The following is a 27,678-nucleotide window of genomic DNA, read 5'->3' on the forward strand; positions in this document are numbered from 1 at the left end:
CACAATGATAATGCAGAAGCCTAATTTGACCACATCTGTCTCAGCCATGAAGAAGAATGAAAAAAAAATGAACATGCAACACAATTTACTTTCCATGTTCTGCACTCTGAAGGGAAGCTTTTCGGGAAAGTTTTCAGTTGTTCCTCCGGAGCGCCAGTCAGGGTGGAGATCTGTCGAGTGCTGCAGTCAGCTGCTTCACTCCCCACGCCTGGAGAGCTGTCACGCCGTCACTCAGAGTGGGATGCCTCCAGCTCAGTGCGTGTTTGTGTTTTAGTGTAGTTGTGCGTCTGCGTTCTTCTGATGAAACGTTCATGCAAAGTTTGCTTGCTGTGCCAACACTTCGCTTTCCTAATGAGCCGTTGCCATGGTGACAGCCACAGTGTGCTGGGCGGCGTCATGGCAACTGATTACTCACTGCCTTCTTAGGGCCAACACCCAGGTAAGGTGTTGTGGCGGTGCCACAGTTGTGTGTGTGTGTTGGCTAAGATTTGTCAGAGGAAGGTCGAGTCCGCCTCTCTGCAGTGGTGAAGAGTTACAGAGCTGTGATATCTGAGTCTCCCTGGGGACTCACTCATCCTCCAGTCCCCGACTCCGCATTCATCTTCAGTGTGGCACTCCTAAGTGAATTACCACTATTTACATGGGCGTTAATTTAGTGTCTTTTGCGAGTGAAAGGAGCTCAGTGATTACATACCATCTGCAATGAGGTATCGCCTTCTTCTCTGCCTCTCCACAGCCAGTGATCATTTCTGAAGCTTTAGTGTTTCCTCTCTTGCATCTGCATTGTATGACATGTGCCATGATCCGATGGAATCGCTCTGAACCATAGAACTTCTTACGTCTTTTTCTGTAAACGACAGAAGGGAACACAGGAAAACAAAAGAGATCCAGTCATTTTAGGGACTGCCCTTTAAATGCACCAAAATCTAACTTTGTTCACAGTGTGTTCCAGTTTTCAGAGATGCCAAATACAGTCTGAGTGCTGGTGATGTGCACTTGACCTGGAAGCATCCTCAGATTAGCATAAATGATATCGCCTACCACCACCCTACCCCGTGAGTCATGCGATGTGTGAATGAGTTAAGAGTCATGTTTGCAGTTTCCATCTCTTTCCTTTCTTGCTTAGTCACATATTTTCCTCTTTTCCACTCCTCTCACCAAGTGACGCTCACAGTGCCCTCCCTCGCTGTTCTCATCGATTTATATTTGTTTTGGCTCCAGTTTCCTGTCTTGTTAATCTACCCACACAAAGCAGAAGGTGCCATAAAGTTAGAGGCTGTTTGTTGTTCAGTGCATTAATCCTTTAAAGGTATGCTGCTGTATCTGTAATCTTCAGTACATTCCTGGAGTTGTTTGTCAATGGAGTGTGGTATTATACAATACTGTAACGCCCTTTTTGCCTTGTCTAAATCTCCTTTTGTTAGTGCTTTTCTGTTTTTCCCCAGATGACCTTCAGCAGCCTGCAGAGAACAGATGTGAACTTGTTCCATTGCGCTGAGAGTTATACTGTGAGTGTTGGCAGAGAGAGCAGTTTTGAAAGCTATGCTGTGGTAAGAGGAAGAGACTTTTCTAAAGGAGAAAAGGAGGAAAACAGCACAGATGCACTGCAGTACACTTAACACCTGGTAAACAACATGTAGTCAGGAAAAACAGAAAAACAGGTCGCAAAAAAACAAGCTCCACAACTGTTTTGTTCGTACAGGAGCATTAAAGTGTCATTATGTGGCTTTTTAAACCCAAGCACCTCTTAGATTCATCCTTCACATCTTTATCTATTCACTAAATCTCTCACTCAGTTTAGCTATTCTGAGTTGTTTCACTCTGAGCTTCTCTTTGGAGTGACATTGTGCGGTTTCTTCATCTGTAGAGCCTCTGTGCTGCAGAATGAACACTGGGCTGGACACTGCAGGTCATGTGGTCAAGAGTTCAAGTTTACAAGTGCATTTGTCCGTGTAATTGAGTAGCTTTTAGGTTTCATTCTAAAATCTACAGTTGTTGGGCAGCAGCAGCAGCGCTGTTGTGGCATTTATTCTTTGTCTTTTCTGATGTAGCTCTGTGTCTGAGAGGACTGTCTTATAAAAGAGGCTGTGATCACAGTTTTTTAGCAACACTTTGAACTGGAGAGGGATTCTGTGACTGATGTATTCATGTGATTATTGTCAGGATGTTACACTAGAAGAAATAAGACAAGCACATTTAAAGTCATTCACTCAGATGAGACGTTTAAGTCCTTTGTAAGCAATTCCTCAAGTTCAGCATTTACACATTGGTAACAAAAGTTGATCAGTTCTGGGATCTGGTCTGATTTAACTGGTGAATACTGTTGCAGTGAGCTGATGAATGAAGGACCAGCGTCCTCAAAATACTTACAGTCACTCAGTTTCTTCAGCCACAGCTTTACTGCTGAATAACAAACAGGAAGTAACTGACATACTGAAAAATGAGCATTTGTGATGACTGCTAATGCACCTGCCACCCACACGCACGCACGCACACACACACACACACACACACACACACACACACACACACAAACAAATTCATGCACACTGATTAGCATCAGAAAGTGTTTTGAGTGTTTCGTTGAACTAAAAATGTGGGGTTATGCTCAATATAGAAAGTGTTTGTATTCTTTTCCCATCATTGTAGCTGTGTTTGTATTCTAAGTGCAGAATACATGCAGCACTGGATGTACAGTAGGTGCGTCTTGAAATTCCCACAAGGAAATGAAAAATGAACAACATCAAAGCAGGTGTACTACTGTTTGCTAAAAATCCCACAATGCAGTGGTTCGCCTTTGCTTACGATGATGCTGTAGATATCCACACACACACAGTTTGCTGCTGATTATAGCACAGACCATACCGTTCATATACTTCATCATGTAGGTGACAGTGAGTGAGGGGACGTTTTCAGGCGTAGTTCAAGTGTGTGTTGTAGGTTACCTCTCCACAGTGCTAACCTCACACACACACACACACACACACACACACACACACACACACACACACACACACACACACACACACACACACACGTACAGATGGATAAGCACACTCTCAATAAACCTTATATTTTTTTGGATTGCATGTGTGTGAGAGAGACTTTTTTTTATCCGACTGCACTCCAATCTCTCTCCCTCTCTCTGTACATACACACACGGACACACACACGCACACGCACACACACACAGCATTTTCATCCTTTAATCCCAAACTGCTTAAGGAAGCGAAGGGGAGAAATCCCTTTACAATGTCTGGGCTCAGCAGTGTTTGGTAACCACTTGCTATCTCACATTGTGGATGGAGGCAGAGGAACAGCGTGCCTCCAGACGCCCAGAACCTTCTCTCTGCTCTGTATGATATGCTCTCTGACAGATGTCGAGGTCGTGTTGTCAAAGAGCTGCGTCTGTATCTGACTGTTGTGTGAAGTTGAATAAACATCCTGGGATTTTTCGCATGGTTTTGGGGGTTTAGGATTGTACAGCGCACACAGTGATAGTGTGTGTGTGTGTGTGTGTGTGTGTGTGTGTGTGTGTGTGTGTGTGTGTGTGTGTGTGTGGGAAAGCAGCAGAAGCTTCCAGAGGGAAGGCGTTAGACAGACCTTCATGAGAAATTAAAAAGAAAAGTTTTTTTGTCTAGACAGTGATGTGTTATATTTTATATATAACACTTCTCTGTTCTGTTATATAATACTCCTTACAGAGGTTATGTATTCATACCTTTATCTATTCTTAGTTATTTGTCAGTCATGTTCAGTCTTTTTTTTCTCTTATTGAAGCAGTTTGTGGGAAGATGCAGAGAGCTTCTAAAAGGCAGAGGGATGAAGGGATGAGGAGATGAGGAAGAGAGAGCAAGAGGTGGCTTGTTGAGCCTTTTTGCCACGATTGAAAGAGACAGTGAGCTCTAACATCTGTTGGTGGATTTGGGCTGAGCTCCTGTCTATTGGTGCGCCCCTGTGGAATAAGGGAAAGTAAAATGAACACGCTGACCCATTTTCCCCCTTTCCTCCCACTGCTCCTTCCCCCTCTCTCTCTGTCTCTTCCCTCATTCCACTGACGTGTTTTTTGCATGTAGCATGATGTGCAGGGTTAATAGAAACCCAGATCATTTTTGCAGGAGTTTGCGTGTGTACCAGTTTACGAGTGTGTGTTTGTTTGTTTAAGATCTGAATTGTGTGTGATTTAGTTATTATCAACTCAGTTCAGCTAGTGTGTGTCCCACTTGATGTAATGCAGCTTTTAAATCCCATCTACTATCGTGGTGGAATGTAACAAAGTACATTTACGCAATTACTGTACTTCAGTAAAATTTTGAGGTAACTTCTCTGAAGTATTTCCATTTTATGCAACTTTATGCTTCAACTCTGCTACAGAGGCAAATTATGTACTTTTTACTCCACAACATGCTTTACAGCTTTAGTTATTTTGCAGATTTAGAGTATAAACACAAAATATAAATCAACTAATAAATTATGATATATTATTTTGGGTTAAGCCACCAAGCAATATACAGTATAAAATAATAAAAATCAGCTCCACCTTTACCAGCCTCAACATTTAAGTGATGAAAACATTAATGAATCAATAACTATAATCCAATAACAGAATGCACATTATTCTGAAATGGCCCCTTCTGCATAATGATTTTTTTTTCTTTTTGTACTTTAATTGCAAAAGAAAAAAAAATGTCAATACTACTTTTACTAAAGTGAAAATTGGAATACTTGTACAAGAACATTTCTACAATGTGGTGTTGCTACTTTAACTGAATTGAAATATCTGAATACTTCTTACACCACTGTCTATGGTGAAGTAAAACACTACAGTTTACAGGACAAACATTAAAAGCACAAAGCAAATGATGTGTGATGATAGTCAATTTACAATTTACTTACTCTGATTGGAGGCAGACTTGATTTCAGGCTGCTTGAGAAATGCAAGGCAGAGCTTTTGACAAGACAGGCCTCTATAGGGGCCAGCCCAAGGGGTCAGGGGGGCCAAAAGCCAGAGAGTCTTAGATTATAGTTATTCTATAATCTATATGAAAGTCAAACAGGTCAGTCATAAGTAGGGATGTCCACTTGATGCTTTAATATTCAGTTTCTGCCTATATTGAGGTTTTTTTCTGCAAAGTACAACTGTACAGTGCATACTTGTATACTAGTCTGCTTGAGTCTGTGCAGTCTGTGTGTCCTGCTTTACAGATGACAAGAAGGCAAGAAGGCAATATTCATAACATACCCACATCAGGATCGACACACCCAGCTTGATGTTGTAGATCAGTGAAAATGGGTGACTCTGTCAAGACCACTGGCTGTTTGGCTGTATTATCACCAGTGAACCACGGTGGAACCTAAGGACACAATGTGTCTTACACAAGGCTCACACATACAGTATCTGACCCTAAAATCTACAGTTACAGACAGTCTTCGTACCAAGGTTGTACAATCACACCTGTTCTGGGCCTGTCTTACAGGTGCCAGGTGTATTGACAGGTGCATCACCTGTCAAATCGCCTGTCGCATTATGCTCCACCATCTTCGCCATAGCAACAAAGTAGAAAAGTTCCTGAACGTTCAGCTTTAAGAAAATCTTTTCTTAGTCAGCTGGTGTTTGGGTCATTGAGACTGAGAGTACCAGTGTGTGTGTGTGTGTGTGTGCGTGTGTGAGAGAGAGAGAGAGAGAGAGAGAGAGAGAAGCAGAGAGAGCATTAGCCTCTGGGTATTGTTTTGGACTAAAGCCAACCTTCAGAAAATGCCAACAAAGCACCAAACGACATTAAAACAACATGAACACATGCGCACGCACACACTGGCACACACACATACACATGCACAAATACAGCTGTACACACTCTAGCCACTCCAGTGTGTTCAAACCAGAGAAAATATTAGAAATCACCTTCCAACAGAAACTGTGTGAGCCCCTGGCCCAGTCTGTGTGTGTGCAGACTGTAACAGCAGCTTCTCATCTTGTGTAAATCTAATCTAATTGATGACAGACATAATAACAGAAAATCATATGGGCAAGCGGATTAAGTATGAGGCCGGGAGACTGGGAAATGCCCTCTGACATAAGAATTGACTGCTAAATAGCAGCAAGACAAACTGTGAAATAGTGGTCGTTCAAGAAGGACAAAAGCAGGGAGTGACGTGTCCGCTGATCTGAAGAGGTCAGCTTGCACTGCTGTAATTTATCTGAGCAGGACAGAATGTGGAGACCTTATAATCCCAGAGCAGAGCAGGCGAAGCTTATCATTTTCAGGATTTGTAACACTCTTTATAAATGCTTTAAAAGTTGTCTTGCAGTACTGGGTGGTTAGGGTATAACCTGCTGCATCAGGTTGATAGGAATCACATTTCAAGTACAGTATGTTGTCATTCACAGAAAAACCTACTATTGCATTTTAAAATACTCTATTATGAGTTTGTAGCCAGCTATTTTAAGATCACTTGCTTTTCGCAAGAACTGTGCCATAATGTCTTCACAGATCTTTGATGTTCTCTCTGTGATTTTAAAGGAATAGTTCACCCCAATATGAAAAACTGCGTCCAGGTAAAATGCCATTAAAGTTTATATACTGTAAAAACCAAACACACAGCAGAATAGTGCTGCAGTTCCATCACATCGCTCTCTCAAACTATTAAAGTTAATGGAGCCGTCTCTCTACAGCTCCTAAAGAGCATAAAATGTCCATCACATTTGCAGTATGTGGTTGCTGGTGGAGCTGTGTAAAGGTGGTGCCGCTGCCTTGAAAAGTGTGAGAGACGACTATGATGAAACTACATGAAGTAACACATTGCACACACAAGAGGTTATTTCTGAAAAGTCATTTCCATGTAATTTAAAAGACTTAGATGAGAAGATTGATACCTCTCTCATGTCTGTACGCTACATATGAAGCTACAGCCGGCATCCCGATAGCTTAGCCTAGCATAGAAGTCGAAAACAAAAGGGAAACAGTGAGCTCGACTCTGCCCAAAGGTAACAAAATCCTCCTTGCAGCACCTCTAAAGCTCACTAATTAAACAATCAAGATATAATGTGCTAATTAGTGAGCTTTAGAGGTGCTAGTGGGGAGATTTTGTTACCTTTGGACAGAGCTAGGCTAATTTGTTTCCAGTTTGTATGCTAAGCTAAGCTCATCAGCTGCTGCTTTAGCTTTATGACATGGGGATATATAGATAATGACTTGTGATGTTGTGGTGTGGAGTGAAACTAAACCCTTAAATGTTAGGAAGGATGTTCCTCTTCATCCTACTCAGTACAATCACTTCATGTGACCATGTCGCTGCATCAAAATTACAATATGACATTAACAAAGAGGTCAGCAGTATCTCAGAGTTGCATCTATACTCTATGTTGTGTTACTGTTTTTGAGAAAATGACTGATTGCTCTAAACACACCATTTCTGACAGACTGAGTGGATCCCAACTGACCGGGAACCATTGTGGTCCAACTTCAAGTCGCCCAACGGTTGAGTTTTTCAAATGTGGCTTTAAAGGACGTCTGGAGTGCTGCAAGCGCTTAAAAGCTTCAGAGAAGTGCACAGCTATCTCTCGACACTGAGGAGTGTAAAGAATAAACATCAGTAAATCTCAATAGTGAAATGCACTTTTCTCACACAGCTAAGAATTCCTTTTCAATAATCAATAATCTATTTGTATTATTGTATCATCACCGGGAACTGGGTTTTATGGATGTATTAGACTGTCAGAGTGAGATGACAGAGTTTTCACTTAATTCTATTTGATTTTGGACAATATAATGACATTTTACAGGAGTTCCTAATATTTTCTGATTCCTTCAAAATGTTTAGACATTCTTTTCAACCCATTTTCAGTATTGCAGACATGTGGGAAACTCCATTAGTTAGTAATGGGAAAAATAGCCGCAGACAGTTGATGTACACTGATGTTTTCTTCTACAGTCACATCAGTCTATTGGATTTGGCATATTCTTGTCCCATTCCAGCTAGACTATTGTCATTTAATCACAGTTAATACATTGTGGATGTGTCTTGGCAGCAGTAAGAGTCCAAATCCTGCCCTTTTTTATTTTACTTTTTGATTTGGACTGTTCTGTCTGATTAGACACAGTGCCATTAGGCACAAATCCACTTTTTTGTCCACTTCCTACTGTAATTTGAAGTATCACATAAATGCAGGCACTGTGGTGGGCAGAGTGACACAGCTGAGGTTGTGTTTATGCAGATCAGATAACACAGTGCCATTTCGGTCATCCACCCGCTCAGACCACCCCTTATCGCAGGTGCACAGAAAGCATTTCTCAGACAAGTTTTCTTTGAGGAGAGGCCAGTCTGAACTGGCCATTATTTAAGGCCGCCCTGACACCGCCTGCTGATAAAGTGGTCCTTCTACAGGTAGCAATGTGCTCACCCTGTGCTCCTCTGTGCCAGAAGTGTGCTTGCACCTCCAGAATTGCAAAAACTGGTCAACGACGCCCATTTGTGTGCTCAGTCTTACTGAAGCGGAGCTCATTATGTTGATCAGTGATACAGTATTAACCCCTGTATGGGCCTGTGTGTGTGTGTGTGTGTTGTGTTTTGTAGGAGTTTGCCACCCTGACGAAGGAGCTGAACATATGCCGGGAGCAGCTGCTGGAGAAAGAAGAGGAAATATCTGAGCTGAAGGCTGAAAGGAACAACACCAGGGTACGTGTGTGTGTGTGTGTGTGTGTGTGTGTGTGTGTGTGTGTGTGTTTGTGTGGGTGGGTGTGTAAATGCAAGTGTGTGGTGATGCTGATGAAAACAAACAATGCTTCTAAGCTTTGAATTAGTATTCTCTTTGGTCATGCATGCATTCATCTGTGTGTGTGCATGTGTGTCTGTGTCTGTGTGTGTGTGTGCTGTAGCTGTTGCTGGAGCACCTGGAGTGTCTGGTGTCTCGTCACGAACGCAGTCTGAGGATGACAGTGGTGAAGAGACAGCCACCCCCACCATCTGGAGTCTCCAGTGAGGTGGAGGTCCTCAAAGCCCTGAAGTCGCTGTTTGAACACCACAAGGCTCTGGATGAAAAGGTGGACACACAACACACACACACACACACACACACACACACACACACACACACACACACACAAATATACGACTGTGGTCTGTTCTGACAAAGATATGCAGCAGAAACAGTTGCATCACAACATGATATTACATTGTTTGTCGCTCCTCCTGTCGGTCCTTCATCACTAATTAATTCTGATCAAATCAGTTTTGCTGACTGTTTTCTCGTCGTTAAGCTGTTAATGAACTGCACGCTTCGGAGTTTCAGAGTAAAATTTCCCCATTTAAGGGAGGACATTGTTGCTGAAAGGCTTTTAATGTGAAACAGATGGGAGACGTTTGCCTTAACAGTAACAACAGTAACAACAGCAAATTAAGATGAAAGAAAATGGAAGCAGATGGAAAAACAGGGAGAAATTCCTAATAAAGTATGATAATATATTTATATAACAGAGGAAACAGTAAACTGCTTCTTTGTGCAGTTGAGAAAAATAAACCTCCACAGCCACTATGGGAGAATTTCTAGTACAAAATACTTTACACGGGCAAAGTCAATTAAAAACCTGAATTGTGAGACCAAACAAATCTTTTCTGTTTTCAGGTTAACATGCTCTGTGTTTCTAAATTCAATTCATTGTGTCCTCATGTCTCTGGGCTCTGTCTTGATGTGTGTGTGTTCTTGGTGTGCTCGTCAGGTACGTGAGAGGCTTCGTGTGGCTCTGGAGCGGGTGGCCACCCTGGAGGGACAGCTAGCATCCACCACACAAGAGGTGAGGCGTGTGTGAGTGTGTGTGAGCGTGTACGTATGTGGGTGCGTGCGTGTGCGTTACTATGTGTGGTTATTGGTAAGTGAAACATCTGTTCGGTCCCTGGCAGACATCTGTTGAAGCCTCCAGTCTGGTCTGATATATGCTTCAAGTGTCACGCCGGGTGAGAGGCTCTGTCTTCTCAGTTCTCTGTTCATACACACACACACACACACACACACACACACACACACACACAAGCCCAACCTCTGTACTCATTCATTTAACAATGTCATTAAAGAAATAATTGTAAAGATAAAATTATGCTAAATATTCATAGCAGGCTCAGTAAAAGCAGGATCCCAGTGGGTTATATAAGATTTAAAGTCAAAGCTTGCTAAGTTGCACTGATCACACAGTTTTATAACAGAAGCAGACCTTCCCTCCTCTATTCGGAGCATCGTTCCTATTTGTAGTTATGTAAAATATGGTGGAGCATGTTGTCTGAGGCATGCTGGCAGCCTGAGAGCCAGGCTCCCCTTTGGGAGGCCGAGTTTTGTTCTTGGATTCACTGAGGGAAAAGAAAAGATAGTAAATGTGTGAGTTTGCTCATTGTTCTTTTTCTTTTTTTTCTTCTTTTTAATCTACATTTCAGTTGAACATGGTGAGACAAAGGAAGGACGGTGACTCAGTGGAGCGAACAGATGGATCCAAACCTACATGGAAGGTCTTCCTGGCTGTGTGATTGTTTTTCTGCTCTGTGCTTCATCTTATGTCTGCCTATAGTATTAGTCTGTCTGGCTGTCGGCCGCCGTCTTTGTATCTTATTCCTGTCGTTCTTCCACACGTTCTCACTCTCATGCACACATACCCAGGGTAGGTTAACGGAGCTAAATGTAGCAGGACTCCTCCTTTGCCGTTCCGATGATTTTGATAACATTAAAACCCTTGCTCTCTGGTCGTGCCCTGTCCTCCACGGTTTGAGGCCGGCCCCGAAATGAGCACACATTATGTAACTGCGTCTGGGTCCATCCACAGGGAGGAACAAACCTCCCCGCGATTAAACGGCAGAGCCTATTTGTATCTGGATGGAAATCGGCGGCCTCTATACGGGCCTGAGCAGCCGAGGAGGAACAGTGTAAGGTCTTACTTTACTTTGGCTCCTATTTCTTTGCCTTCAGGATAAACAAAGCCGAAATAATTAACAATTATCAATATACCGGAATAATTAAACTTGAAAAATAAGTAACTTACCATTAAGAACTTAACTTAGCATTAAGCCACGGAAAGTGAGGGAGAACAGATGAGGAGAGAATTACTAGAGTACGAGCATTAGGAGGAAGAGTGTAGTTTATGTGTCTCAGAGTGTGAACACACACTCTGCCAGGACATTTATCCACAGCAGCCGCTGCCCTGCTGTCACTCACTGCCCCCGGATGCTGCAACCAGCCCGCTTTAGGGGATATTTTTAATTCAAAACACCATAAAATTATCCTAACCACATGTACTTTTTCAGCAGGAACCCTAACCAAGACTTCCTTAGAGCCATGTCATACCTGATTGCTGCACATTGTCAGTCAGATGCGGCTGCTCAACGCTATTTCCAAAGTCCCTGGGAGTAAATCTAATGAGTTTATATGGCTAAACTGGAATTATGCACAACCGCACAAATCACCAGGTGTGTTTTATTACACGGCTTCAGACCATTTCCCCCAGTGTTTCATGGTATGTTTATGTTTCTGTAAGGTATTCATGAGCAGGCAAAATTGGAACATGAGGGAGCGGAGGGGGTCCCACTAACTTTGGCTGCCCACTGTGTTGCCTGTCTGAATATGTGTCCCCGAAGGTTTGTTTAATTACGGCCCTGGAATTAACTGTACTTTGAGCTGAGAAGAGGAGAGAAACAACATCAAAACAACAACATGGCAGCCTAACCTCACACAACCCACCCCCCTATGCAAAAGACTCAACACTTCTTTATCTAGGTCATCCAACTTTATTAGTTCTACAACAACTTTCAATACCCTCCACCCACATCATGCACATGTGTCTACATGCCTCAGTCAATACATTTTAAGCAACAATGTGCATATAGGTCTATTAATTCTGTGTGTCCACCTTACAGAGACTGCCCAACGGCTCCATAGACACCCATGACGACGGCGGCCGTGTGTCTGAGCTTCAGGAGCTGCTGGATCGGACCAATAAGGAGCTGGCCCAGAGCCGCGAGCACTCTGCCACCCTCAACGCCCGTTTGGCCGAGCTCGAGGCCGAGCTTGCAAATGCACGCAGAGAACTGAGCCGCAGCGAGGAGCTGTCAATCAAACAACAGAGGGAGCAGAGAGAGGTGAGGGCAAAGGAACTGTGCTTTTGATCTAGGACCAAGAACTGAGAGCAGCGGGCTACAAAAAAGTGGAGCTTTTTAAGTGAAAAGCTAATATAATTTAACATTCTGCGGTTTTGTGGAAAAGGACACAGATCTATATTAATATATTACTTTATCATTATTTCAAAAAATACACCTTTGCTTCCCATGCCACTGAGAGTTCTCACTCCTACAGAGAAACTATGCATGATAGCAGACCGTCAACTACCACACCTCTACATATCTACCTCAATAATACAAGATACTGTGAAGTCATGGAAAGGGGCAGAGATAAAACACACTGGTCATAGCTTTTAGCCTCATCATGCACATTGTTGCAGGCTTTTCTCTCATGATTTTCCTGTTGTTGTTGTTTTGTCTCTGCACCCACAGCGAGAGGATATGGAGGAGAGGATAACAACATTAGAGAAACGCTACCTGGCTGCCCAGCGGGAGACCACACACATCCACGACCTCAACGACAAACTGGAGAATGAACTGGCCACCAAGGACTCACTGCACCGACAGGTAACATGCAGGCAACAGCACGAGCCATACGAGGTTGAAAAGACCACGGCATGCATCATGAAGTTAACGTGAAACGGATGCCTCACTTAATGCCTCTGTTACGTTAAACTAAGCTCATTCCACACATACCTGATTGGGATTTAAGCACAGTGTCTGAAAAACAACAACATTCTTCTATACTCAGACTGCCTTGCATATGTTACTGTCTTAATGTGTTGTTAAGTGACACCAAAAGTAGCATTTGTCTTGATGCAAGGTGAAATATGTCTAATGTCTCTCTTCCAACATCTTAATTTTTCATGCCCTATAAAGCTGAGATAGTATGTATGTAAGGTATTGAAGAATATATAGCCAGGGAGTGAGTGAACATGCTAGTCAAAGGTTCATGTGTAGTTCAGGGTGAATCTGGGTTCAGCTCCACATGGGGAATACCAGGAACATCCTCCACCCGTGGCTGTGTGGCGTGTCCTTGCTGCTCGCTGGCTCCGCTACACTGATTACACCTCTCTTGTGATCACACTAATGTCCCTCTCCCTTCTTTGTGTGTGTGTGTGTGTGTGTGTGTGTGTGTGTCAGAGCGAGGAGAAGGTGCGCCAGCTGCAGGAGATGCTGGAGATGGCAGAGCAGAGGCTGGCTCAGACCATGAGGAAGGCTGAGACGCTGCCAGAGGTGGAAGCTGAACTGGCACAGAGAGTGGCAGCGCTTTCCAAAGTAACACACACACATTCACAAACAGTAGCACACCAACACACAACTGTGGAAAACAGTTGAGACTGATGCAATAAAATGAGAATCAGTGATTTTAATACTATACGCAGAGGCAGATATACATGTAAGCCCAGCACAGAGCTTATAGACAGAGTCTGGTTTACTTATATGTAAGTGTCTCCCCCTGCAGGCCGAGGAGCGCCATGGTAACGTGGAAGAACGGCTCAGACAGCTGGAGTCACAACTGGAGGAGAAGAACCAAGAGCTAGGAAGGGTGTGTGTGCGTGTGTGTGTGTGTGTGTGTGTGTGTGTGCAGCTATCTTTGTGAGAACCAATTTGAATTTTAGTAGTCAGGACATTTTTGGAAAGTAAAGACATTTTGGCTAGTCCTCACTTCTGGACAGACCTTCAAAGGGCTGTCTGAGGTTCAGGCTGGTTTTAAGGTGTAGGCTGGTTATGGTTAGGATAAGGGTTGGGGGTAGGCATTTAGTTGTGATGCTTAAGTTTATGGTAAGGGACTAGGGAATGCATTATGTCAACGAGTGTCTCACAAGGATAGAAGTGTGTGTTTGTGTGTTTGTGTGAAGGGGGGGCTGATGCTTCACATTAGTTGGACGCCTTGACTCTCTGCTCCCTCATGCATACACGTACATTCACAAACACACAGGACAGACACACATATGGAGCGCTCTCCATTTTCCCGGTGCATTGTTGCATGAATTTGAACCAAATCCACATATCTTGCTGCAACATGCCACCCCCCCCCCCTCTCTCTCCCCATAAGACTGATTGGCTGCTATCTTTAGACTCTGAATAATTCACGCAAGGCTAATTTCTCTCTCTCTGTGTGCGATCTCATGACTATATTTAGTTAAAGCTGCACTCTGAGGATGCAGATTTGTGTTTGTGCGTGTCTGTGTTAATTTACTTTAATGAAATTAATGTAGAATACACATTAAACACAACACTTCTCATTTAAGGGAGGGCATTTAACCCTTTTTCATCATCACGTAAATGACTATAATTAAACGATTCTGGCTGCGAGATCCATTGTTGGCCAAGACGACCTATATCTGGCAGCTGGTGATCTTGGGCTAAATACACACTTCATCTTTTAATCCATGCAGAGATGCTTGATTAGCTGCATAAATACCCCCAAATGGAGCCTGTGTCAAAGAGAAAATATGATGTCATTCTCGTCCTCATCAGGCTCGTCAGAGAGAGAAAATGAATGAGGAGCACAACAAGCGTTTGTCTGACACCGTGGATCGTCTGCTCACTGAGTCCAATGAAAGACTGCAGCTCCATTTGAAAGAACGCATGGCTGCCCTGGAGGACAAGGCAAGGCCTGTGCACACACACGTTCATCGCGGCAGCGGCTCATATCGCTGCTGTTATTGCCTCACAGATCAAATGAATATACAGTAGCACATGTTCTACTTGGACCAGATTTGTTTTGACATGGTTGCGTGATTTTCTCGTCTAGAACTCCCTCATTCAGGACCTCGAGAATTGCCAGAAACAACTTGAAGAATTCCACCACACCAGGGTCAGTAAGACTAAATGAATCTCTCTAATCACTGACAACTACAAGCGTCGCCTCGCTTCCAACTCCTAATCCCCATGTCAGTAGTGGAATGTAAACAAGTATATTTACTCAAGTGCTGTCCATAAATACACTTTTTTAGTACGTCACTTAAAAAACACACAGAGCAACTGAAATGAGCTTACTTACTACGCACGATAACATTAGAATAATGTTTTCTTATTCTGATGTTATAATGTTGCTGATGAGAGAATGTATTCCAGTCTCATGCCTATGCACTAAACATGAAACAACAGCCAGACTTCATGTCCAGCTACTTTATCTTAGCATAAGGATGGAAACATGAGGAAACAGGTAGCGTAATAACACTTTTTTGACTCATTTTAATTTGTAATGGAGTAGTGTTATACTATACTGCAGGTGTTGCTACTTTTGTTTCCGTAAACAATGTGAATAAACTGCCCATGATGCCCCTCTCACCCTCAGGAACGCCTGATTGGAGAGATTGAGAAGTTGAGAAATGAGATCGACCATTTGAAGCGGCGCAGCGGGGCATTTGGAGATGGAACTCACCCTCGGTACACACGGACAGACACCTCAGCCACACACACTCCCTCATACGCACACCTTTTAACATAGCAGTGTGTTCATTATTGATGGCAAGCTACTCTGTGCATATAATCTCAGGTCTCACCTGGGTAGCTCCAGCGACCTTCGCTTCTCTGTGGTGGAGGGCCAAGACGGCCACTACAGCACAACCGTGATCAGGCGGGCGCAGAAGGGCAGACTGTCGGCGCTAAGAGACGACCCAAACAAGGTGCTAATAATCTCTTTATCAGGCCGAAACAGCCCCACAGTTCTTCAAATACTCTAAGGAGGATGGCCAACTCGCAGATCACAAGCTCATGAGTCCACTGTTCTTCTAACCACATACAGCTCCTACTGGTCCTTTATCTAAGTTCATGTCTGCTTTGCTAATGAGTGTTAGTGCTTGGCTGATGTATGATGATCTTCATGCCTAACTTACCATTCTGTACTAACCTCTCCGTCTCTCTGTCTCTCGTTCACCTGCTGCCATGGACATGCTGTCTGATGTAAGTTCCCTGTTCATCCATTTCTTCTCATGACTGGTCACATACGTCCACAAGCGTCATATTGTATTTTTACATGTCTGCATTTGATCAGAATGAATGTAGCACATTCTTCAAGAACATTTATTTATGATCATAAACTGGTCGATATTTAACGTGCAGAAAGCTCACGTGTGTGCATGTTGTGTCCAGGTGTGCGCGGTGTTTGAACAGGACTACCCGTCTCTGCGTGGGAGCGTCAGCCACCTCCTCGGCAGCGACATCGAGGCCGAGTCAGACCTGGATGATGACGTTAGCTCGGCCCTGCTCTCCCCCAGCGGCCAATCAGACGCTCAGACTCTCGCTCTCATGCTGCAGGAGCAGCTTGACGCCATCAACGAAGAGATAAGGTGCCAAATCACGGGCACATTAGATTATAGCACATGACAGTTTCATGACCCCCGTGGGGAAGTGGGTCAGTGCAGCAGCATGGAACAGGATACAGATAAGAGGAGAACAAAGTATTAAAGATAATACAACAAATAATTACAAGAAAAGGGACATGGAGATACTACAGCAAATAAAGGTGCTGCTGCTTTATCTTGTTAAAGTAATGTGTGAAGGCCTGTGGCCAGACATGATGCTCCAGAGCTGATAGTGGCATTAGATATAGAGATGATAACATGTAGATAAGACTCCTCACTCTTGGGTTCTGTTTCCAGCTGGAAGAGGTGGCGATTTATTGCAGTTTACAGTAAACAAGGTCCTCTTGTGACACCTCAGAATATGCTTCTGGTGAGGAAATGCAAAGTAGATGCTGATTATGCTGCAGAGGAGCCAGTTTCTCTCGAAGGAATAAAAATAATGTCCGTACTATAAATAGTATTTTTGTAATCCAATATTTGCCAGGATCTTTGGCTTATTATGTTTTTTATTCAATTGTTAATGAAGAATAAATAAATAAATGGTGATTATTTCACAGATCCATTGAATAAATAAGAATTATTTGTAGAGCTAAATTGTTTTATTTGGAGCTTTTTTTAACTGTGCATAAATCATTTTTATTATGGACTGAATTTCATTCATTACCACAGAAATACAAGGAGTGTATTGTTATTTAAAATGGGAGGTGTTGCGTATTTAAAGGTAGCAATGTTTGCGTGTGTGTGCATTTTTGTGTTTGTGCAGGATGATCCAGGTGGAGAGAGAGTCAGCAGACCTCCGCTCAGACGAGATCGAGTCTCGCGTGAACAGCGGCAGCATGGACGGACTCAACGTGACGCTCCGGCCCAGGGCCCTGCCCACCTCGGCCACCGCCCAGTCCCTGGCATCATCCTCCTCCCCGCCCACCAGCGGCCACTCCACACCTAAACACCACTCACGCAACACCAGCCACCATCTAGGCATCATGACTCTGGTCAGAGAGCACGAACGCTCTATCTGTCATACTCACACAGACAGTTCGTTGTGAAAAACTGTATTTGTAACTGTGTGTGTTTTCGCTCGACAGCCAAGCGACTTGAGGAAACACCGCAGGAAAGTGGCGGTAAGTTTGCAAACACAACTAAAATGTCACGCCTGTTTTTGTCCGGCTTTTTGTCGTGACTGAGCTGAGCCGCTTTTGTGGCTCTTCTAGTCTCCGGTGGAAGTGGACAAAGCTACTATCAAGTGTGAGACATCGCCTCCCTCGTCCCCCCGCAGTTTACGGCTGGAAACCAATTTCGCCCAGTTCACAGGCAGTCTAGAGGATGGACGGGGGTAAAGACACACACACACACACAAATCAGCATCAGTAGAGACTTTTGAGAGGTCCTTAATATGGTGAAGATTGTAGTGGCTTTTTGCATTAAGCAGACAAAGAACAATTGCTGACCTTGCTTATTGACATCATATATCATATTATAGATTTTACTGTAACACAATTTGCTCTGTTCGAACTGTTTGCAGCAAGCAGAAGAAAGGCATCAAGTCATCTATCGGCCGATTGTTTGGGAAGAAGGAGAAGGGAGGTCGAATGGAGCAGACTGTAGGCAGGGATGGACAGCCTCTACCCGCCCTATCAGGTACGCTGCCGACCAGATACCAGGCACCCACACTGCTGCAGACTGTGTGAGATTGTGGTGATTTACAGAGGTGTAAATTGACACTGTTCTGCATATTTCAGACTTTGAGATGGGCATCGGTGACACTATGACTCTGGGAAAACTGGGCACACAGGCCGAGAGGGACCGCAGGATGAAGAAAAAGTAAAAGCATCCTTTCATTTTCTTACGTTGTGTGTGCATTTTCTCATTCTTGCTATCTTGATATATTCACAAAGCCTTTTCTGTTGCATATCTCACCTCCTTCTGTCTTTCTTTGTCCACATTTTGTTCTCTCGTTAGACACGAGCTTCTGGAAGACGCCAGGAAAAGAGGCCTGGCATTTGCCCAGTGGGACGGCCCTACTGTTGTCTCCTGGCTAGAGGTACTCCCCTAATTTACTTTTATGTCTGACACCATAGACATTCACAAAACCTCCCTCTGTCTTGCTGTCTTTATGTCAGGCTGCTACTAGATCTAATACAAAATGTCATACAGTGATATCAAATACTAGACAGCCCATTACAGCCTGCTCTGCACCCCCTTCACCCTTCTATCTGACCTTTTATGGCAACAATGGTGGTGATGTTGAATATCTTGATGACTCTCACCAGCTGTGGGTGGGTATGCCGGCGTGGTATGTGGCAGCCTGCCGCGCCAACGTGAAGAGCGGAGCCATCATGTCCGCTCTGTCAGACACAGAGATCCAGCGGGAGATTGGCATCAGCAACCCTCTGCACAGACTCAAACTCCGCTTGGCCATCCAGGAGATGGTCTCCCTCACCAGCCCGTCTGCACCACTTACCTCCAGAACGGTAAAATAACACAGCAAACACACCTCCGTGATCACACATACGCAGCTGTCGTCGTGCATATACAAATAAATGATTGAGCACATGAGCGGACACAAAACTTGAACCCATGCTTGTGAATATGAGCACGTTACCCTACACGAAACACCACACGAAATCCTCCTCCACTATTGGGCTTAACCTTCACTCTGCACCCTGGGGTGACGGCTCTTCACTCTTTTTTGTTTTCTTTGTAGAGGCTGGGTTTGTGCCTTTCGCCTGAGGTTGACTTGTCCTTTTCTGCTGCCATAAATTGCATGAGGTTCTGTGGGAAAACGCCACACAAATAGAGCCAGATATAGCGACAAGCTACCTGCCTGAAATACACTCCCTCCCTTGGCATCACTCATCACAGTGTTTGTCTGTGTGTGTGTGTGTGTGTGTGTTCATGTTTGTCTGCATCTGCGTGTGTGCGCGGCGGGGTCGGTACGTGTGAAAATACACGAGTGAGTTTGTGTTTGTGTGTGTGTGTGTGTGTGTGTGTGTGTGTTTTCGTCCTCTGAGCAGTCCTCCGGAAATGTGTGGGTGACTCATGAAGAGATGGAGAACCTGGCTTCCTCCACCAAAGCGGTCAGTACCATCTGGGTCCTCCCCTCCACTTTCCCCCCACCAACCACTCTCTCACACTCACACCGTCCCCACCGCGACACACATATGTCCTCTCCCGGAAGACCCCTTGAAATACCCTTTACATCACACACACGCAACGCATATCTGTGCTCGTGCTGGTATTTGTATGTGGGTGTTGGATCTGACCGTTATAACCTGTGGTCATGTGGTCTGTGTCTACAGTTAACTGATATGATTGAAGGTTAACTGCAGAGTAAGAGCTTTGTGTGTGTGTGTGTGTGTGTGTGTGTGTGTGTATTTCTGAATGTACAATATGTGTGTCCTTTGGCTGTCTCTCTAATCTTGTATGTTGTCTCTACCATGCTGCCAACTCAGGACAATGAGGAAGGCAGCTGGGCACAGGTGAGGTCGCTGATCTGCTAACATCTGTCCGCACACACACTCTGAAACTGTGCCCACACTCTTACTAACACACACACACACACACATGCAAGACACATGTGTATTTCAATAAGAGAGGGCAGTCATTGGGAAGTAGAAGTCTCACATTCATGTGCACATGTACAGTAAATAATCCTGAAACAGAGAGCAGTGGCACAGAGCAGTAACCTCGTGTCCTCCTCTCCCTGTAGACTCTAGCGTATGGCGACATGAATCATGAGTGGATAGGGAACGAGTGGCTGCCCAGCCTCGGCCTGCCTCAGTACCGCTCCTACTTCATGGAGTGTCTGGTGGACGCACGCATGCTGGACCACCTGACCAAGAAGGACCTGAGGAGCCACCTCAAGATGGTGGACAGCTTCCATAGGTCCGTAGCAGGGTCGATTAGCTTAGCTGCTGTTTGAGCAGCTAACTGGATACATTAGCAATGGAGATGAGCAGGCTAATGATGCATATGCGCTTGTGCTTTCCTGTGTGTGTGTGAGCTTGTTTGTTCCGTCATGTTTGTGTGTGTGTGCGCGTGTGTGTGTACCAGGGCTAGTCTGCAGTACGGGATTATGTGCTTGAAGAGACTCAATTATGACAGGAAAGACCTGGAGCGCCGGAGAGAGGACAGCCAGCACGACATGAAAGGTACACTTAACACACACTCTGATACACACATAGTGACAAAGAAAGCGAGCGCACACACGTTCAAACACAAGTTCACGAGCGTGCACACGTCCGCAGTCTCGTCAGGCCAGAGTACCACCTAGTGGTTTCGTCTCTTAATGTCAGTTTGGCCTGAGCATTGAAACAGCTGCACCCTAGACTGTCAAAAAGCCAACTGAAGCAGGCCTGCAATCTTATGATCCAAAGCTCCACATACCAAGAATAAACACACACACACACACACACACACACACACACACACTTAGATCCAACCAGCCCTCTCGCCCTTTTGACCTTGAGTTCTGCACATGAACTTGACTCAGCTGTCATGTCAAATCACAATCCTGCCCTGTTTACACACACACACACACACACACACACACAGACACACACACACACACCGCCTGTTCAAACTTGGAAAGCTGGCTGACAGCTGTGCTTTAAATGAACAAAGGGAGTGTGCCAGTGAGTTGACACTATGTGGACATGCACATTATCTCTTTATCTCTTTCTGTTTCTAGCTCTTACTGAAAATCAAGTTGCTCTTATTTGCTGGTAATCATACTGTATGTGGTGACACTCGGTATAACATTGTGCTCCAGTGCCATAAATCCCTCTGTTTTACTTTAGATGTGTTGGTGTGGACCAATGAGCAGGTGATCCACTGGGTCTTGTCCATTGGTTTGAGGGAGTATAGCAGCAACCTGTTGGAGAGCGGCGTCCACGGCGCGCTCATCGCTCTGGACGAGACGTTCGACTACAGCAGCCTAGCGCTCATCCTGCAGATCCCTATGCAGAACACACAGGTGGTTATAGAGGAAAACACAGCTGTTTACACTCAGCATGCAGACATGAACTGATTTGAATGTGAGAAAGATATGAGGTGTTGTGTGATCTGATTTTTAAGTTCAGTTTGGCTGTTTTAATGAATTCTGACATATCTGTGTTGAATATTGACTAAAATTGGCACCAATAAGATTTGTTTTTGTATCATAAGCTTCTCCGGTACTTTGTGCTGGTAGCAGGCCTTTTGGCCGCTCTGCACCCAGTCAATCTTCCAACAGTCGCTGTTGTTGAGGTTTTTATGAGAGCGGTTGATTTATTTTTTGGTGACGCAGTGGTTTGTGTGCAGTCAGCGTTTCCTCCTCCTGCTGGCGACATGGTGCCAACGTTTACTCCTGCTTCAGATTCTGTATCAGTTGTTCAGCTGATCAGACGGGCTCTGTTGTTCTCACTCAGAATTCACTTGAGAGAATTTCCTGGCCACTGGCCTCAGTACAGATTACTCGCCCACAGTTTCATACTCACAGGTGAACAAAAAACATGAAGGTTTCTCCGACTTATCAGAGGAATTATTTTTAATCTTACAGGTACGTCCAGAGCTCACACTGATATTTTGCCATCAGCTCCTGTTGCTTTCTGACTTGCGCTGGTTGGACCACAGCTTCACTGTGTCTTCTGCTGACAGAGGTCGTGTGTGCTGTTTTTCAGGCACGGCAGGTTCTGGAGAGGGAGTTCAACAACCTGTTAGCCTTGGGGACCGACCGTCGACTAGAAGAGGTGACCTCTCGAGCTGCTGCTTTGATCAAACACAGTGTTGTTGAAAAGGGGCCTATTGTCTGACCTCGATTTTCTGCCTGTGCCTGTAGAGTGGAGATGACAAGTCTTTTCGACGCTCTCCGTCGTGGCGTAAGAGGTTTCGAGCACGTGAGGGAGGGGCTGGGCTGGGCATGATGGCGGGCTCCATGGAAACGCTGCCTGCTGGCTTCCGCATGCCCTCCATGTCCATGCCACCCTCTGTGAATTTGATGCCCAAGAAACAGCTCCAGCCTGAAGGTGTGTTACAGCACCAGCCAAACTCCTCCACCTCAGCCTGTGCATTTTTCTGTGTGTATCTATGGGCTTCTTTCTGCTTGTACTGACTGACTAACGGCATGCTGTGTCCTCTCTGTCCCGCTGTGCCCAAACCCATCTGTGCCACGTCCTCTCAAGCTCCTCCTCCGGCGCCCCCGAGACTCGACCCCTCGGCCGTGCGGACCTATTCATGCTAATTCCTCTCTTCTTACTAACAGGAGCGCTAATGCTAACAGGTAAGCTAACAAAACATTACCTGAAACTGCTGAACTCACAGGTCAGTGCACTTTTAACCAGCATTGCACAGCTGTGGGGCATGTGGAAGGAGCGTGGCACGCACTCTGCAGTACCAGGTTAATGTGTTCAAATGTTCAGCTGGTAAACTGTGAAAAACTTGAAGTGACGAACCCACAGAGAATTATCACCCAACTTTGCATTTCTTCTCTGCTTTTTGAAGAGTTTCAGCCTTTCATGGATGTTCTAGTTTTCAGAATCTGAATAGATATCATTTCCATATTTTTTAGGTGGTTGTGACCAAAATAGAGACAAAATGAGAGTGAATATTTTAGTTCATCCAGATACAAAGGCGATTCCAAACAAGTGCTAATGTTGCTTTTTGTCTGCTCCGAGCCTTTGCCAACACTTTTCTTAGAACAATTTCATGAGGTGATAATGGGCCAATGTACGTTTTGACCAGAAAACTCGATTGATGCACCTTTAAACGATAACTATTGCATATTTATAATATTCTGAAGAAATCCGATGAAAAGACCAAAACCAACAATAAAATTAATAGAACTAACAAGCCTGTGTATCCAGAGCCTGATATAGCTTATTCCTCTGTGCCATAGAGTGCAATTGTTTTCAAAATTAAATCAATAATTAATTAATTAATTAACCAATGGACTTTGATCTGGTGCTGATGGACTAACTCATTAATAGCTTTGGCATATGGTACGATTTTTAGTTACAGGTGATTATACGCTAATGAAAACATACTTATGAATATAATTTTCCATTTCTGCTGGTAGATCCCCCTGAATCCTCCACACTGGACCTTTAAGCATCCACTTGTATTGTAAATGTCAAAGTAAAAGGCGGACAGAAACTCCGTTTTCTTTTACTTTCTTTCTCATTTTCCTCCTCTTTTTTCTCTCTTCCAGTGCATTCTCATTACCTATACGGACACATGCTTGCGGCCTTTTGAGAGTGATATGCCAAATCTGGAGAGGGAGTCCTGGGTGCCACTGGGGGGGGTGGGCCTTCACCCCACTGCTGCCCAGCCTCATCTCCCACCTTTCACCTCTCACCTCTCCTTCGGACACGTGCAATACAGAGGCCAACTCTGACCTTTGAACTCTGAGAGTGCTCATTGGCTGCGCTCGCTGCTGTAAAGGAGACGCGTACCTGTCTCTCCCAGTTTACCCCAGTGCTCCCAGTAGCCTTGTTCTTGTGGTGTTGTGCTTCTGCTCCCCTGGTCTCAGCTGTGGGTTCTTGTCCTGGTTCTAATCTCTCAACATGTGGCCAAGTCCAAACCAATCTTCCCGTGTCATCACGTCCTAGGCATCACAAAAGTTGGTCAGTGTAAAACAGGTTTGAAGGCATGGTGACAAGCTGTTGATTTGGATTTGGGAATGATGAATACTTGTATAAATGGCAGATCCCACTGCACATTGCCCCTCTACCGGTTATGCAAGGTATTACTCATTTATCGTCTCTGTACATAAAATGGATGACTTATGTTTTTTATAGAAATATTATATATATATATATATATATTGGAAATATATATGGAAATAATATAATATTATTGCTGTATGAAAACCCAATGCCCTGTATTCGATAGTGACTGTTCTCTCTCTCTCTTTCTCTTTCTTTCTCTTTCTCTCTGTGTCGGACCTTTGTGTGTCTTTTGCTGTATGCTGTAAGTGTGCGAATCGTTAGTGGGAGGGTCTCACTAAGGAGGGGGTGTGTTTCTACAAGGACTCTTCACAGGTTCATGGGTCCAATTTCAGACTTCTCTATTTGCCTCTTCTCCTGTTCTTTCCTTTTCCCTCTGCCTCCTCCTCTTCTTTTGACACTATGTAGCTGTTACCTCTCCTCTCTTCGCCTCTCTCGCCTTCAGTATGACACTATGTAGCCTAGAATAGAGAGAATCCTTTAATATGAAGAGTGTGTGTGTATATATGTGTGTGTGTGCGCGCGCGAGTGAGCGAATGAGTCTCTGTGCTCGAGACTTGTTGAGAGGTTGCGTGTAAAAGGCCGACCCCAGCCATGTGACCATGACGTTTCTCTGTGGATGGGTAGTGTGAACACCGTAGCTCCTCTCTGTTGATTCCTTACTTTCTCTCAAATCAAACTGTAAACTGCTGCTCAACATCAGCCAATGATGCACACGTGAAACTGCTTAAAGTGACAGACTCGTCTGATCCTGCGCTGTCACCTCCCATTTAGTTGCCGTGGAGACGTGCCAGTGAGCAGTCAGTACTCTTGGCTGACCAACTCCTCATCCAATGAGAACACAGCATATGAACCAGTGAAGTGCTGGATGGGTGTACAATCTTTTGATTTTTTTAATTTTACAGTTCCTCCAAGGTGTCTAAAAGGTGTAATGTGCTATGTGGCAGCTATGAGTACTGTGTCTTTATTCCAGGTGTGAAACAATGCTGACAAATCAAGATTTTATTATTTGGCTATTTAAAAAAGTGAACTGTATTTATGACACTATATAGACATAAGTAAAGCTGTTTTTTAAAGATTTGGATGGTGTGTTCCTTTTGAGCTTATTGCAGTCGAAGTACCTCACCAGTGGTTGAAGGACAGTCACAAAACAATGTATTGAAAATGGTCTTTATTGCAAGAATTGGACAGAAAATATCACTTTTCGAAACATCTACAAATACACAACAATCTTAGTTACAAAAGTCAAAAATAAGTTAGCAAAAAATAAAAAATAAAATGGCAAAACCACTCTGTAGAAAAAGGGAACGTATTTACATCACTAGCATTCATAACCAGTTTAAATTAAGCAGATCTTGGTCAAAACTGCCATGGTACATATTGGCCCCACAAATAAACTCATGTTCTTTAAGCATAAAAACACACACAAAAAGAATGAAAGAAGGTCAGGGAAAGGTTTCGAAAAGAGGAACACTTAAATTAAGTAAGGAGAAAACCAGGCTTCATCATTTCTCTGTGGCTCTATCAGACTCAGACTAACAGAGATCCACTCTACAACTAGGTGTTGGGTTCATGCAGCAAAGTCCTCGAATCTCTAGTTAGACTAAGCTCCTGTGACTCTGACAGACAGGTCTGGACCGCAGGATACAGCAGGGAATAAAGGGAATAAGGCCTCATTGGGAACAGGAGGAGTTCAGTTTGGCTAGACCCATTGATCAGCGGAGTTATAATTCAAATACATCTTTTAATTTTTAATTTTAGCATAAGACACTCAGATCAGGAAGGCTGAAAAATAAGTTAAATTGGAAATTAGGAGCGGTTGTCAGCCTATGCCAATTGTCATTTTCCTTTTTGTCTGTGGCTCTATGTGCACCTACGGGTCCGCTGTGTGGAGGCTCTATTTGGGAATGTCCATAGGAAAGGCCACGGCTCCGTCCGCTGCAGAGATGCTGTCCACGATGGAGGTCAGGGCTCGCATGTTCCCCTGCTCTGGAGAGTCGGCAGCACTCAGGAGATCTGCAAAGATCAGGTTCAGCATGTGAGCGAGGGTGCGATGACCTGTTTGTGCTGTCTGATGACTGTGTGTGAACTGTACTCACCCTCGCTGCTGTAGCTCTGTGTGCACTGCTCGGGAGTGCTGCTCCACTCCGGGCTGCTGCAGCAGGTGCTGCCCGAACTGGGCTCGCTTGACGACGACACCTGTTACCATGGAGATGCACACACAGACGCTGCTGTCAGTCATTCTGTGTTATGACATGGCACACCCCACCCCACACAGAAAGATAACACACACACACGCACACACACCACCAACTCCACCACCACTGTATCTTGTGACCCCTCAGAGACAAATGTACATGATGAACACTATCTCAACAAGAGACATGAGACTTGTCCATCAGAAAATGTAGCTGAATATTCAAGAAATGTCCTAACAAACCATCTGACAGAGAGTCATCAGGCTGTGGCTGCTGAATAAGTTTTTGCTGTTGTCGTCTCTTTGAACCTTCAAATAGGCTAAAGCTTCCCGTATTCTCACACATTACACCTAAAAACTGGATTATAATCTTAAAAACCTCTTTGAGCAACTGGAAGACAGTAGAGATACACCACCATCTCCGACTGAAACCTCAAAACTTGGCCACAGTGATCAATTCTGAAGCAGGATCGAGGGCGTATCAGTTCATCAAAGCTTCTTATTGTCAAGAACATTGTTAATTTGACCATTTTTCCACAGATCTAGAGTGTCTCTACTTCACATTTCCTCCTTGTCATAACATCCTCCGCCTCTTTCATGCTAGTGCATTTTCACTTTTCCCTGCCTCTTCTTTAGGTTTGTCTTTTGGCTCTCAGTGTCAAATATGTGACCTCCTGTTTCTAATCATCCCTCCTTTGTCCTACTCACTCTGGGTTGGGCCGCGCTGGGTCGGTAGTGCAGTCCCTGCTGTGCTGTCTCAGTGTCCTGCTGGTTGAGGGAAGACACCAGGGCCTGCAGCCTTTCAATATACTGGATGGCACTCCGCAAGATCTCCACCTTGGGCAGCCTCTGGTTTGGGTTCATCAGGGTGCTCCTCTTCAGAGCATCAAAGGCCTCGTTCACCTTCTTCAGACGTCTCTTCTCCCTCATAGTGGCCGCTCTCCGGCGGTCCATGGTAACCGTCTTCCTTTTGCACAGCTTGCAGGCCCAAGGCAGGCACTGGCCCGGGCAGTGGGGCTCGGAGTGAGGCGACAGGCTGGATGGAGAGGCTTTGTCCTCTGTTCCTGTCACCCCGGCTCCAACACCTGCTGACAGACTCCCACACAAGCCCATCATGGAGCTCCTATCCTGGTAGGCACCTTGGTCGTACGCCCCAGGCAGGCGAGAGGGGAAGTAGCTGTCCCCTCCCTCATAGAAGCGCTGGTCAGGGAAGAAGTAAGGGTTGGTCTCGAAAAGCTCCATACTGGACAACGCTGTGGTCTGAAAGGGGGACAAAGATTCCTGCTTCCCCTGGAAATGCTCTCTTGTATGCGGTCTTCGGCCCTGCGTCTGGAGCGTGTGTGTCGGAGTGTAGGTGTGTGTGGCTGTC

At 44.7% G+C, this 27,678-nt stretch overlaps 2 protein-coding genes across 2 annotated transcripts in view; one reads left to right on the forward strand and one right to left on the reverse strand.

The window, feature by feature from the left end:
- ppfia4 (PTPRF interacting protein alpha 4) overlaps window positions 1-23,769 on the forward strand; it is a 53,047-nt gene extending 29,278 nt beyond the window's left edge. Inside the window, 27 exon segments of the mRNA XM_041945997.1 lie at window positions 8,575-8,676; window positions 8,877-9,041; window positions 9,717-9,791; window positions 11,893-12,121; window positions 12,521-12,660; window positions 13,237-13,371; window positions 13,559-13,642; window positions 14,578-14,709; window positions 14,855-14,917; window positions 15,401-15,492; window positions 15,602-15,731; window positions 16,219-16,394; window positions 17,173-17,401; window positions 17,495-17,530; window positions 17,621-17,776; window positions 17,939-18,047; window positions 18,149-18,230; window positions 18,369-18,450; window positions 18,680-18,880; window positions 19,424-19,486; window positions 19,862-19,888; window positions 20,119-20,294; window positions 20,463-20,560; window positions 21,209-21,384; window positions 22,070-22,138; window positions 22,228-22,414; window positions 23,596-23,769. Of these exon segments, the coding sequence (XP_041801931.1) occupies window positions 8,575-8,676; window positions 8,877-9,041; window positions 9,717-9,791; window positions 11,893-12,121; window positions 12,521-12,660; window positions 13,237-13,371; window positions 13,559-13,642; window positions 14,578-14,709; window positions 14,855-14,917; window positions 15,401-15,492; window positions 15,602-15,731; window positions 16,219-16,394; window positions 17,173-17,401; window positions 17,495-17,530; window positions 17,621-17,776; window positions 17,939-18,047; window positions 18,149-18,230; window positions 18,369-18,450; window positions 18,680-18,880; window positions 19,424-19,486; window positions 19,862-19,888; window positions 20,119-20,294; window positions 20,463-20,560; window positions 21,209-21,384; window positions 22,070-22,138; window positions 22,228-22,414; window positions 23,596-23,639 (3,258 nt within the window). The 3' untranslated portion in view covers window positions 23,640-23,769.
- A 1,573-nt stretch (window positions 23,770-25,342) lies between these two features.
- On the reverse strand, window positions 25,343-27,678 carry myog (myogenin). Its single transcript, XM_041948342.1, has 3 exons — window positions 27,018-27,678; window positions 26,212-26,311; window positions 25,343-26,128 (listed from the first exon to the last, which is right to left on the reverse strand). Exons 1-3 carry the CDS (start codon window positions 27,549-27,551, stop codon window positions 26,010-26,012), a joined length of 753 nt encoding a protein of 250 aa, XP_041804276.1. The 5' UTR covers window positions 27,552-27,678; the 3' UTR covers window positions 25,343-26,009.

This window comes from Chelmon rostratus, chromosome 2 (assembly GCF_017976325.1).
Source record: "Chelmon rostratus isolate fCheRos1 chromosome 2, fCheRos1.pri, whole genome shotgun sequence".
NCBI lineage: Eukaryota > Metazoa > Chordata > Actinopteri > Chaetodontiformes > Chaetodontidae > Chelmon > Chelmon rostratus.